Below are 12029 nucleotides of genomic sequence, written 5' to 3'. Positions count from 1 at the left end.
AAGGATCTGAAAAAACTCTAATGATACCCAACAAGATTTTCAAAGCTGGGAGTCCTTCAAGGGGACAGATGCAGTCAGAGCATAGTTTGCACAGTGGAAAGAAGATAGCACTAAACACTAGTGCTAAGTATTTCCCCCCTGCTCGGCCCTGGTGAAGCCACATCTGGAGTACTGTGTCCAGTTCTGGGCCCCCCAGTACAAGGGGGATAATGGATGTACTGGAGAGAGTCCAGCAAAGGGCCATGCAGATGACTACGAGCCAGAAGCATCTCTCATACGAGGAAATGCTCAGAAAGCTGGGACTGTTTTTCCTAGAGAAGAGAAGGCTCAGAGGGAATCTCCTCAATGTATGTAAATACCTGAAGGGAGGGTGCAAAGAGGACATATCCAGGCTCTTTTCAGTGGTGCCCAGTGATGGGACAAGAGGCAATGGGCACAAGGTGAAACACAGGGAATTCCACCTGAACACAGGGAAACACTATTTTACTGCAAGGGTGACTGAGCACTAGAACAGATTGCCCAGAGAAGTTGTGGTGTCTCCACCCATGGAAATATTCAAAACTTGACCAGAAGTGGTCCTGGGCAACCTGCTCTAGGTGCCCCTGTTTGAGCAGAAGGCTTGGACCACATGACCTTCAGAGGTCCCTTCCAACCCCACCAATTCTGTGATTCTGTGAGAGAAGAAGAGAGAATGGAGGCATGTTGACCTCTCTTACCACAGTGCACAGACTGGAAAAATCAGCAAGACTGAGAAGTCATATACAAATATTGTTACAAAAAGAAAGTTCCACACTCAGGTATCTCTGACTCGAAACCATAAAGGTACTAATGTATTAATAAACTCTCCTAGGAACACTGAAAACACTTTTTCCACTTGTGTCAGAACTAATTTACTCAATGTAAATATCACCTTTATTGATAGGGTTTTCCTTCTATTTGCAATCTGTCCAAACACACTCATTGACACTAAGAAAATGCAATAATACTGAAAGTACACCTCTTGAAAAGATGAGATTTTTTGTTGTTGTAACAAAGTTGCTTACCGTTTCAATTGCCATTTCTATAGATAAGTTATCTTCTGTGCTTGGACTTTTTATAAAGTGCTTTAATGCCTAAAATGAAAAAAAAAAAGAGTTAAAACTGAGATACATGAACTTAACATTCACCTCACTTTTATCAGGTTGTTTCTTTCTGTCTTTTGACAGAAAAGTAGTGCACTAGATGCTTATAGCCATCAGGATAACCACATATGCTATAAAGGTAGCAGCAGCTCTTACTCTTGCAAGAAAGAGTATTTACACTTAGTAGGCATCATCTGACAGACCTGTGTGTCAGGAGTGTCAATTGAAATACTTCCTTCTTTTAAAATAATGGTTTAAGTTTGGATATGCAACGCTATTTAATAACCTATTTCTTCAGTGACCAAATCTTCACTGGTTAAGCAAATAAACTCTAAGTAAATTCTACTTATCCGTTCACGTCATTTAGAGATTCACAGAGAATAGTGTGTTGTTGATTCACCTGGAGCCTCTACTGTTTGAAAAATTTATGTGCGTGGCACTGTATAATTCATAATTCATAATTCAATAATAAATACAGAGAGCTCACTCTAATATAAAAAGGTGTAAAAAAAGCTAAGTATGTATATCAGTTACGGCAGATAAAAAGTCTACCATGAACGTCTCTAATCTGGAAGTCCTGTACTTTGGACAGTTTCTATGACCCTTCAACTCTCATTGGTTTATCTTTTAAGTACTGACCCGTGCATATTGGCCACACAGCAAGAAAAATTTTCCTGCTTGAAAATGTTTCTTTTCTCCTTCAAAATATAGTGCAATGCTCTGATAATCTTCATTGCTAGTATTCTCAGAACCTGCAACACAAAGAAAGGAAGGATAGCAGAGTATTCTTATTAAGTAAGACAAAAGCCTACCAAAGAATTAAATTCCTATTTTACAAAGGAAAACAAAGCCAGCTAGACTCAAATTGTCTTACGCATTCGTTTTTCTACTTAATCAAAGACTAAATGTCAGACATCAGGAGCTAATAACGCAGCGTAATAATTGTTTCCATAGGTTTTACACTGTAATGGGATTTCTGTTTTTTATTTAACAGACATAATAAAATGGCATAACTATGACCCAGTAATTATTTTTTTTTCATTATGTCTTGGCAACAATAAAACAGAAGAAATAATTACGAGATTATCACTGGGATTATTTTATTTAAGATTATGAGAATATATCTGTATTGCACAGTAAAAGACTATCAGGAGCAATCTAACCATGTAGCAGCAGGGAATACTACCAAGTCTTCTAACCAAGTTTCCATTTTACTGCACACATCTAAAACAAAGACAGCCACTTCTTCAGAGTAAGTTTTAAAGTTTTTCCACCCACTTAAATTACAATTTGAGACACCCTATTCTGGATAGGAGGGAAGGAAGAAAGCGTAAGGAATAATAGGACAATACTGCCCACCTTGAAAAGCAGCTGTAATAGTACATCACTAAGCTAACTGTTGTCAATCTTTTATAGTTACCATAGCAAGAATAGATTTTTAAAGGAAGAGATTAATCAATAACACGAGACAATTTGGTAGAAACTTATGTACTTATGTGAAACTGTGTCCACAAAGAAGGCTGCCTGACAGGGGAGAAAAACAGAAAATGCGTTGCAAATCAACAAGCTGGCCACTAACTGACTTGATAACCTGAGGTAAAAGTGAGCTTCTCAGCAAGTCCTCCTTTTGCCTTCCACTGAGACAACAGGAGGCCATGAAGGGCCTTAAGGGAAGATAAAAAAAAAAAAAAAAAAAAAGGACAAGTAACATAAATGTTTTAAAAAAAAAAAGATCTGGAACCATGACAAAAAGAAAAGAGGGGATAAAAATCAATTTTACTAGTAAAAATCTAAGTTTCAGAAAAGTAGTACTAACTATATTAAGGTCAAAGAAAAAGATTCCACAACTGACATAGGAAAACAGTCTAGACAAATGCTTTACCTCTGTAGATAAACAAACAAAGCTCCAACACAGTCAAGAATTTAAGAACAACCTATACTGAGGATCACGGGAGACACCTGAGCTGAAAGTGAACCCTAGCTTATAGGCCTGAATGAGACACAGGGTGACAAATCTGACCATGGTGACTGAAAATAGACCAGAAATGGAAACCAAATTTCACAGCCCTTGTCTTATCATTTCAAATTGGTCTAAAGCAACTAAAAGAATAGCACAAAACATTACAAACAAACTGCTGAACTCGCATACTCACTGATGATATCAGCATAAATCTCCATCTTGTTGTGTTGTTGAGCTAATGTGAAAGCCTCATTATTGCACTTGGACATGACCAGGAATTGGATGGCAGAGCCATAGTCACCAAGCTTCAGGAAGAATCTAGTCAAAAGGAACAAATTAATACTTTAGTTAAGTAACATAATGAATAATACTCCAAATGTTTTAAGAAACATACTGTATTTTGTGGCCTACAAGTATAATACATTTCTGGTTTATTTTATATCTCTAATATTTTAAGTAGGTTACTAAAACTAACTTAGTATAAATAATACAGTATGGCAACTTTTATTATTGTCTAAACTCACTACTTCAGGATAATATAATTGTTAAAAAGTTAAAGATAAATTAATAAAACAGTACCTGCTTAATTGCCCCAAATTTTAGAGAACTCAAATCACTAAACTGAAATATATAGTCATTGACCAAGCACTAATAACCAGAGTCTGACACATTAGCATGCCTCACCAACTTCCAATACGTATGGCCTCTCTTACCCTTTTTAAACTCTGACTGCCCATCCCATAAACGGAAAGTTCAATAAAACAGGAACACTAAGAATATAACTCCTGAGAGAAGTTAATAAGAATACTGTGTATAACAATTGATATTACTATGTTCTCCATAGTTGCATCTAGAAAATCACTAACTTCATAAATACAATTGTGGTTTAAGAGTGATACATGATTTAAACAGAAAAGAAAGCAAATGTAAGAAGAGAGATGTTATGGGATGCATAAAGACTGCTGTTATGGAAATATTATATATTCTACAAGCTTACAAGATTTATTTAAATTCAGTTTACTATACTAAGCACAATTTTAGTCTCAGACAACAACATGGAAGAAAGAAACATAGTTAACAGCTCTCAAAGGTTTTTAATCTATGATTAAAAGATTTGATGATCAAAGATTTTTTAATCTATGTCATATATTATTACCTGGCCACCATCTTTGCTCCATCAAGAGACTGTGTTTCTCTCACAATATTAACAGCCTTTTCAGGATTATTAAGGTGATCCAAATACAGTCGGATTACGCTGTCCCACTGTTTTGCATTTTCATAAGCCATCACAGCTTCCTTGTAACTGTAAAAGCAATGGTTTCAGTTTTTCTAACTTTTAAATAACTCTTTACAGTATGGTATGAAAGAAACAAACAGTATTTTACTTCTAAGAGGTTATTCTATGTCACCTTCTTTTCAGTTTGCATTTAATAGCCTTGTTCTGTATTTACCAAGATTTTTTTCTCTCTTTCTTTTTTCTTCTTTCACTCTTTATCTTGGGAGATGGAAGGTTGAGACAACAGAAAAATTTCTGCCACACCAGTATTTTTGACCTACTCTGCCAGCATCCCTTTGGGTATATCTTAGTAGTAGTTAATCTGTTCCATCAGTGAACATCATCTGTTCCATCGGTTCTATATTAAATCACTTGGGACCGAGAGAATAATAAAATCCACACAGATGATAGATAGTTGTAGAATTTCGAAAATTATACTTTATTTTCTGCTCTGTAAACAAGTTCAATGTCTCATTCTCACACTATGGAATTGTCACAAACAGTATTTTTTTTCTTATCAACCCAATCATTTAGCTTTGGTGGTCTCCCATTATAAGCTGTCGTTATTCTGGAGCGCATTTACTTAGAAGCAATGACAAGCTGAAAACTACTTTTTGTGATTAAATATAACCTATCTGGGGCTTTTTCATTCATTCAATAGTTTCACTGTATTCAGTATTTTGCAAGGGCAGTTAAGATGTAACAGTCATGTGTTTCTAGAATGAATTTTTTTCATGATTATTCACACTTTGAATGACCTTAAAAATCACAGCTTTATGAAAGGAGCTGTTAGAAACAAACTAGACTTCAATGCTCTGCTAACTGAAATGCTGCATTGGGTGCAGTACCTTAAAACCTTTAATAATTTTTGTTAAAAAGACAGTAATGCTTGAATGGGAAAAAAAAAACACACAAAAAAACAATTAAAACACATCTTTGATACTAGTGGTAGGTCCTTAGACTATGTTAAAATCTTTATGTAACACTTAAACTTACGGATTTCAGAAGCCCTTTTCACAAGGATGTTCTGTGTAAAATTTGAAGTCTTTTATAGAAAGAACAATGTATTCCATAAATAATATTATTTTATAAATGCAGATAAGCATGCAAACACACCTGCCATCTGCTTCTTTGGCCTTTGCATATTGTAGATGAATCTTCGGAGATGACACATGAGAAAGAAGCTCACCAACCTTTGCCCTAGACAGACGAGATAGTAGTCATTTAAGAAATATTTCTGATTTCAGATTTTCTCCAGTAAAACAGGCATATTTATATTGATACTGAAAAAGAGTTAGGAAAAAGCAGTAACTGAACATAACCTATAAGCTTTGAAGGCATTTTTATATTTTCAAAAGGCTGCACTTGATGGAAACGGAACTGGAAATTATAGACTGCTTCATGGGCATACAAGCCTTAAGTAGCACAGTACCTTCCTTGTTTGAGATGTATGAGCATAAGAAGTGCCAGACTGACCATTTCTGTCTCTATTATTCTCCAACTCATCTACAGAAGCAGCACAGTATTAAAACTGTACCTACAGGAGGGGTATTTCTGATCTCTACTATAATCTACTCTTGATATTAAAAATGCATAAAACGTAATTAGGTAAAAACTAAGGCTTCAAGTCTCTCCACAAATTGTACTTATCCCCTGTAAGTTTCACAATAACCAAACTCACTTTAGACATTAATATTATTGAACATTATGTTAGTTGCTTTGACAGCTCATGATACTGACTCCGTTTGAACCACAAACTTAGAACTGTTTCCAACCATCTGAATATTCAGTCTCAGCCATGTATTTTACAACCAAAGAAATTTAATGAACTAAACAGTAACTACAAGAATAAAATGATTAAATCCAGTGCACACACACACACACAAAGGACTCAAAACCGCACGTAACTAATTTAAACATATCACACAACCAGAAGAAACAGGAAGACTATCCTCCATTTCCAGGAAGACTCTATTTAAGCCAACGTTAGCTTTTGAGAATATCTGGTGAACACTGTTCTTCTTCAAGCTTGGTGGAGGGAACCATAAAAATCAATGAAACATAAGACATTTTGCAGTATTAACAGATTTGTCCTTTCCTAAAGAGCACACAGCACTTCCTCTGTCTCAAGAAATGTAACACTTCCCTGGAACCCGTACGTACCAGTTTTTACACCGGATGTATACTGATGCTGCCTTGTCATAATATTGTCCCTTTTCATACAGCTGAGCAGCTTCTGAAAATTGCTGTAATATTGAAAATCAATATAATATCATTTGTAAATTCTGATTACAAGTAAATATCTGAATGTATTCACAAATTCAACCTTAGCTTTATTAACTCATCTGCATACCTTCATGCTCTCCAGAATAGTTCCACAGTCTCTTTTTAGTAACCTACTGGGATGCTTAATGGCCTGGTTTACCCCTCGACGGATATCTCCCGTTCGAATGGACATTTGAGCTATTCCAGCGAGGCAAGCTTCATCATGCTCCTGGTACTAGCAATCAAATAAAAAGCAGTAACTATACGTTATACATCAGAAACCTCAGCTCACAAAACTGTAGCAACAAAGCACAGAATCAAATTAACAAAATATTACATGGTCTCAGTTAAATCAATTTTTGTCTAGCAATTCTTGCTTAACTTCAACTATTATTTACTTATTAAGAACTCCACTTAGTTTTCTTCTTAACCTTTGGTGTTAAATTTTTACATTTTACTTACAAAATCTGTCCAGGCCAAGCCTACAGAGAATGTTTTTACAGTTGGCTCAGTACTATTCCTCTTTTTCATTCAAAGCCAACAGTAAAAACAGAAAAAGAAGGAAATATTACACTTGCAGTCTCCCTTCATTTTTTTTTAAAAGGTGGTGATCCCACTGATATTTTATAAAGCCAAATGGCCTGAATTCAGAAAACAATTGCTATTTTCCCTATTACGTTTCCCTATTATCATTTGATCTGTTTCATAATAGACATTTTGCAAATATCAGGGAAAACAATGCCAGAATAAGGGAGGATCTATTGAACATTATGTTTATTTTCTAATGCAATCCTTGTCTATCTTTATGCAGATAACAACTCAGTAAAGAAGAACAGAAGGAATAATTAGGACTTTTGTTTCAACAATGAAAATCCTGGCAATATTACCCATGGTATTTGCATGTCTATTATGAAACTGTTCAAATGATAAAAAAAACTAAGTCTAGTTGTGCCATGTTAATACAATGGCAGTACTGCCTTAAAAGTAGAGAAAGCATCGTTCTGTGTATTAAAAATAACAGAAGTGCAAAGACTACTATCCCAAAAGCGGTAGTTGTACAGATTTAGAGCTGAATACAAAAACCTAGTAAATCTGAAACATGACAACTAAATGTGCAGTATGATAGTACACATGCTATCGTTACTAAAAAGGAATTACCTTATTGTCTCCAGTGATTCCCTTCTCATAATGTGCCAGAGCATTAATATAATCACCCCTAAAAGAAAATTGGAAGTTATATGGAACAACAGTTTTAACAGGAAGTGATAATTACCTTCCCACTACAACAAATCTTTGAGACAGGTTATGCATCTATTTGTCTTGCTTCAGACATAAAGACTGCATACAAGGATGCAAGGTATACAAAAGATGGAAGTCACACAGTATGTGATTGTGTTTCCCTCACACTTTATTAAGCAATTAGTGAAAAGGGCCATCCGTTTCTCAATTCCTTTACACTGAGACCAATACAATTCCCTGAAAGACAGGCAAAGAGTACCCAAGTGTGCAATATGCCTCAATAATTCAATCTCTACTTCTACACATTTTGCTGGAAAATAAACCAATCTTCTAAAATTATTTAGTATTTTTTTATCCTAAAAATGAAAGCTTTTTTTTCTTAAGTACCTTCAGTTTTCTTAAGTACAACACAAGTTACAGATGGTCACATAGCTTCAGTTGCCCATTCCCTCCTCTTTCTGTGACCAGCAAGCGTCCTCCCACAGATCTAGGGGCATTATGGAGATGGGAAAGAGTTTTTCCAGGAATTTTACTAATATATAGAAATTTTCCCCTCGGTTTTGATGTTAAACAGACTGTGTTTAATCTACAAAGAATTACCTATAGAACAGACTTTAAAATCTGGCAAATGGATGATACATTCTCTCCTTCAGAGACTGTCAGGCTTGAAATTTGACACTCCTCTATCTAAAATGTGTGAGAATATGAAGGTTCTTGGGTGTTGAAAGAAAGACAGGCTAAAGTTTTAAATGCAAGGCTTTCATCTGATATAAGAAGTGTTAAATGCTGTAAATTTTCTCTATTTTCCAAACACTGATCTGCAACAAAGTACTATTTAGTAGATTATATTATATAGTTGACCTACCAGTTGAAAAGAACACAGATATACTGTAATTAATCAAAAGTAACTATTATTTTCTAACCTATGTCTCTAGCGTGAAGTATTCACACAAAACTAGTTTTCCTGGCACTATAGTGGCAAGAACTGACAGGCTCCCTTTTCAGCAATAACGTAAGCTAATGTATCTCAATTCCATTGTTTTTCTAATTAGCATGAGCACTGGTTTAATATTTTTATACAGCAGCATTTTAGGAGAACTTACGTGAATTCAAGCTGCATTGCATACTCCTTTGATATGAATGGGATTTGGTCTGGGGCCAACCGCTTAGCCAGCTGAAGTGCACTGTCCCAGTGTTGCAAGTCTTTTCGCATCTATGAAAAAGAGTAACATTTTCTGATGCAGATATCAAATTCTGAATTGTAATACGAAATTTATACTTGCACAATTATAATACTATAATATTTATAATACTTATAATATTATATAAATACAGTTATAGAGCTAGTACTCTAGAAGGAAGCAGACAATTTGAGAGAGCTACATACATCCTAAAAGAATGTCGGGTGGTCACACAATAGCACGAACAAAATTATAAAAGGGCAAAATTATCAGAAGGTAAAATATTCCAACATTAAGGTGAAGATTGCAGAAAAAAATTTCACACATCTTGAATACCTCAAGTGCAGCAGTAGGACGGGAGGATGCCAGATATAAATCCTGAGCCAGATTAAAATCACCAGTAAACATGGCAAGATGTCCTGCTAAAAGGTTGTGGTCTTCTATTCCCTGTAAAAAGACACAATAGGTCCAATAGAATGCCAAAAGACAAGAAAAAAAAAGGTCATAAACAACATAATCCATTATACACAGTAAAACAATACATCTGGACATTTGACAATTACACATATCAGATTCTACAAACCAGAAAAAGCCCTCACTTTCTTTTTGTAGCTCAAAGCCAGTATTGCAATCACTGTCTAAAATCAGCATTTTGCAGAAGCATATTCTTAAGGTACAATTTCACGTACACTTTTAGAAGTCTAATTTCAATCTGCCTAAAAAACATTAGTGGCCTTAAACATTTTCTCACAAATAACAAAGGCAAAGAGCCTGTCTGACACATGAACATATCCTGCTGCTCTCAAGCAAATGTGGGAAACAATGTTGTGCATCCCAGTAGAATGCTGCAGCCACCTGAAGAGCAAACTGTCAAGAGTTCTGCAGTCTGAATGTCTGACTACTAACTCCCTTGAAAATAATTCACCTTTTATTTAAAAAGAAACAAAATTTCCACAAAAAGAATAATAATTCAGCAATTCTTAAGAAGAATTAATGCATAATGTTTCCCATTAAAAGGGACTTTACATTCTACCTTTATTTGTTCTAGTGACATCACCATCCCAGCATTACCAAATGTCCGATAAACACGTATTGCAAAATCCACCTCCATATGATATAAGCAGGCTTTGGCCAGTTCATTCCAACCAGACGGGTCATTCAGAAGCCTGCATATCTCCCATGCTTCAGAAAACCTATAGAAGACAAAAGTAATTTAAAACTAATATTACTTGTATCTAAAATTCCTTCTCAACGCATTCTGTTCCTAATACTAGAGCAGGGAAAACCCAAGAAGTCTCTACTTCTAAGCCATGGAGAAACAATTACCAGAAAGAAGGGAGAAATACAAATATATAACTTACAGCACTGTTTTCTCCTCCTTCTACCACACTTTTTCAGGAAATCACCTGCTTTTCCTATTCTGGCATTCTTTCCGTTATACTGATTTTTCTTTGTTTCATTACATTGTGAGGTGAATGGGCAAGAATCACTTTTAGCTGGGTTTGGAAGAGCCACTGTCACAGAACCACAGATCAGTTTTGAAAAAATTACTTTTACTTGACAGTGGAAAAACAAATAAAGCAGCAGTGTGTCACTTACTTTGGTCTGCATAGACAGCTACATGGCCTGAGGGATCAATATCATTTATCAATACTCAGTATGACATTTTTAGATCGCTAGGATACACTGTATAGAGCTATAAGCACAGAAGAAAACATTTTACACAATATAATTAAAACACAGATGTACCTTTTCAACATTAACGTTTGAGTAAGCATTTCTGCCAGCTCATTAGGTCCAAAGTCTTTCAAATTTCCAAGGAAACTGTGAGTACTGAGATAGATATTGTTTGTTTTCCCACTCTGAGTCTGACAAGTTAGTTCTCCATTATACAACAGCAAAGGTTTATGGGAAAAGGGGACATCCGTGCCACCTGCCAATATAACCTTGGACCCTAGATTTCAGGATCAGGAAGAAAAGAAGACATCATTTAAAAAAATCCCTACTTGGTAAAAAATATAGTAAGCAGTCAGCGTAGATCTGCTGGGTATTAAACTCAAGGCTTCTAATTCTCATAGTCACGATCTACTGTACAAGTGTATGCTTTTTAGCATTGTAGAAATACATAATTTAAATCTTCTAAATTATTACAGTCATTTTCCAAATGTTTGTAGATAAATTTACTGGTGCTTGTCAAAAATACAGAAATTGCTATGATTACAGTTTTGGTAAACAGTAAGTGAATACGAGTTTTGTCATCTCAATCTGAAGAGTTTCTCATGAATATTTCAAAATTCAGTTAAAGCACAACATGTAAATTTCAGACAAAAGATTATAGTAGCAAAAAGCCTGAAGGGTTAAGACCAACTTTACAGAGAAACCTACGCAACATCTAGTTTTCTGTTAATCAGTTACACTTCAAAACTTGTGTACCACTGTTCATTTTCATACGCAGTTACGAAAATATTTAACAGAAAAGAAAAAATAGAACATGCTTTGCTTTATTAACTGAAATAGTTAATAAGATTTTAAAAGAATTTACAGTACCTTGAATGGCATCTTTATGAAAGACATAAGTATATGCTTTATCATCATCATAAGCAACAAAAACACCTTTATCCATTGGCCAGTTTTCCCACAGGATTCCTTTAATAGTTGGTGAGAAATTTGGAATCTCATATAATCTATCACTTACCTACAAATAATGCAAAAGTAAAATTACTAGGAAGCAAGACTAATGACACAAGGTAAATTTTCATCATGATAATGATTAAAAATAAAGAAACAAAAGTAGTGCAGAAATATGAAATTCATATTACAAAGAAGTTTTCTTATGAGCAGCGACTCTGAATAACAATAATTGTTTAACTCATAAAGGAAGTAAGTAAGTGTTATAAGCATGATATTTACTTTCCTTAGAAGAAGGGTATTGAGACAGGCAGTGAAACTGAAAGGTAGTACTTGTTACCTGGCTAAATTATCTGTAT

At 35.0% G+C, this 12029-nt stretch overlaps 1 protein-coding gene across 10 annotated transcripts in view; it reads right to left on the bottom strand.

Annotated features, from left to right (window-relative positions):
• The window catches only part of WDR19 (WD repeat domain 19), a 44201-nt gene that overhangs the window by 16680 nt on the left and 15492 nt on the right, over positions 1-12029 (bottom strand). For all 10 annotated transcript variants that reach the window (XR_007166585.2, XR_007166586.2, XR_007166587.2 and 7 more), the window contains 13 exons: positions 11590-11737; positions 10792-10996; positions 10076-10235; positions 9379-9489; positions 8965-9074; positions 7781-7838; positions 6711-6857; positions 6521-6603; positions 5474-5557; positions 4238-4384; positions 3275-3399; positions 1761-1873; positions 1044-1112 (listed from right to left, as the gene is read on the bottom strand). Coding sequence is in view for 7 of the 10 variants with exons in the window: in XM_048072854.2 (XP_047928811.2) it covers positions 1044-1112; positions 1761-1873; positions 3275-3399; positions 4238-4384; positions 5474-5557; positions 6521-6603; positions 6711-6857; positions 7781-7838; positions 8965-9074; positions 9379-9489; positions 10076-10235; positions 10792-10996; positions 11590-11737 (1560 nt within the window). In the remaining 3 variants the exon portion in view is untranslated. The remainder of the gene's footprint in view (positions 1-1043; positions 1113-1760; positions 1874-3274; positions 3400-4237; positions 4385-5473; positions 5558-6520; positions 6604-6710; positions 6858-7780; positions 7839-8964; positions 9075-9378; positions 9490-10075; positions 10236-10791; positions 10997-11589; positions 11738-12029) is intronic.

The sequence above is a fragment of the Anser cygnoides genome, chromosome 4 (genome assembly GCF_040182565.1).
Source record: "Anser cygnoides isolate HZ-2024a breed goose chromosome 4, Taihu_goose_T2T_genome, whole genome shotgun sequence".
Classification (NCBI taxonomy): domain Eukaryota; kingdom Metazoa; phylum Chordata; class Aves; order Anseriformes; family Anatidae; genus Anser; species Anser cygnoides.
This window is presented reverse-complemented; position numbering and strand designations above follow the sequence as displayed.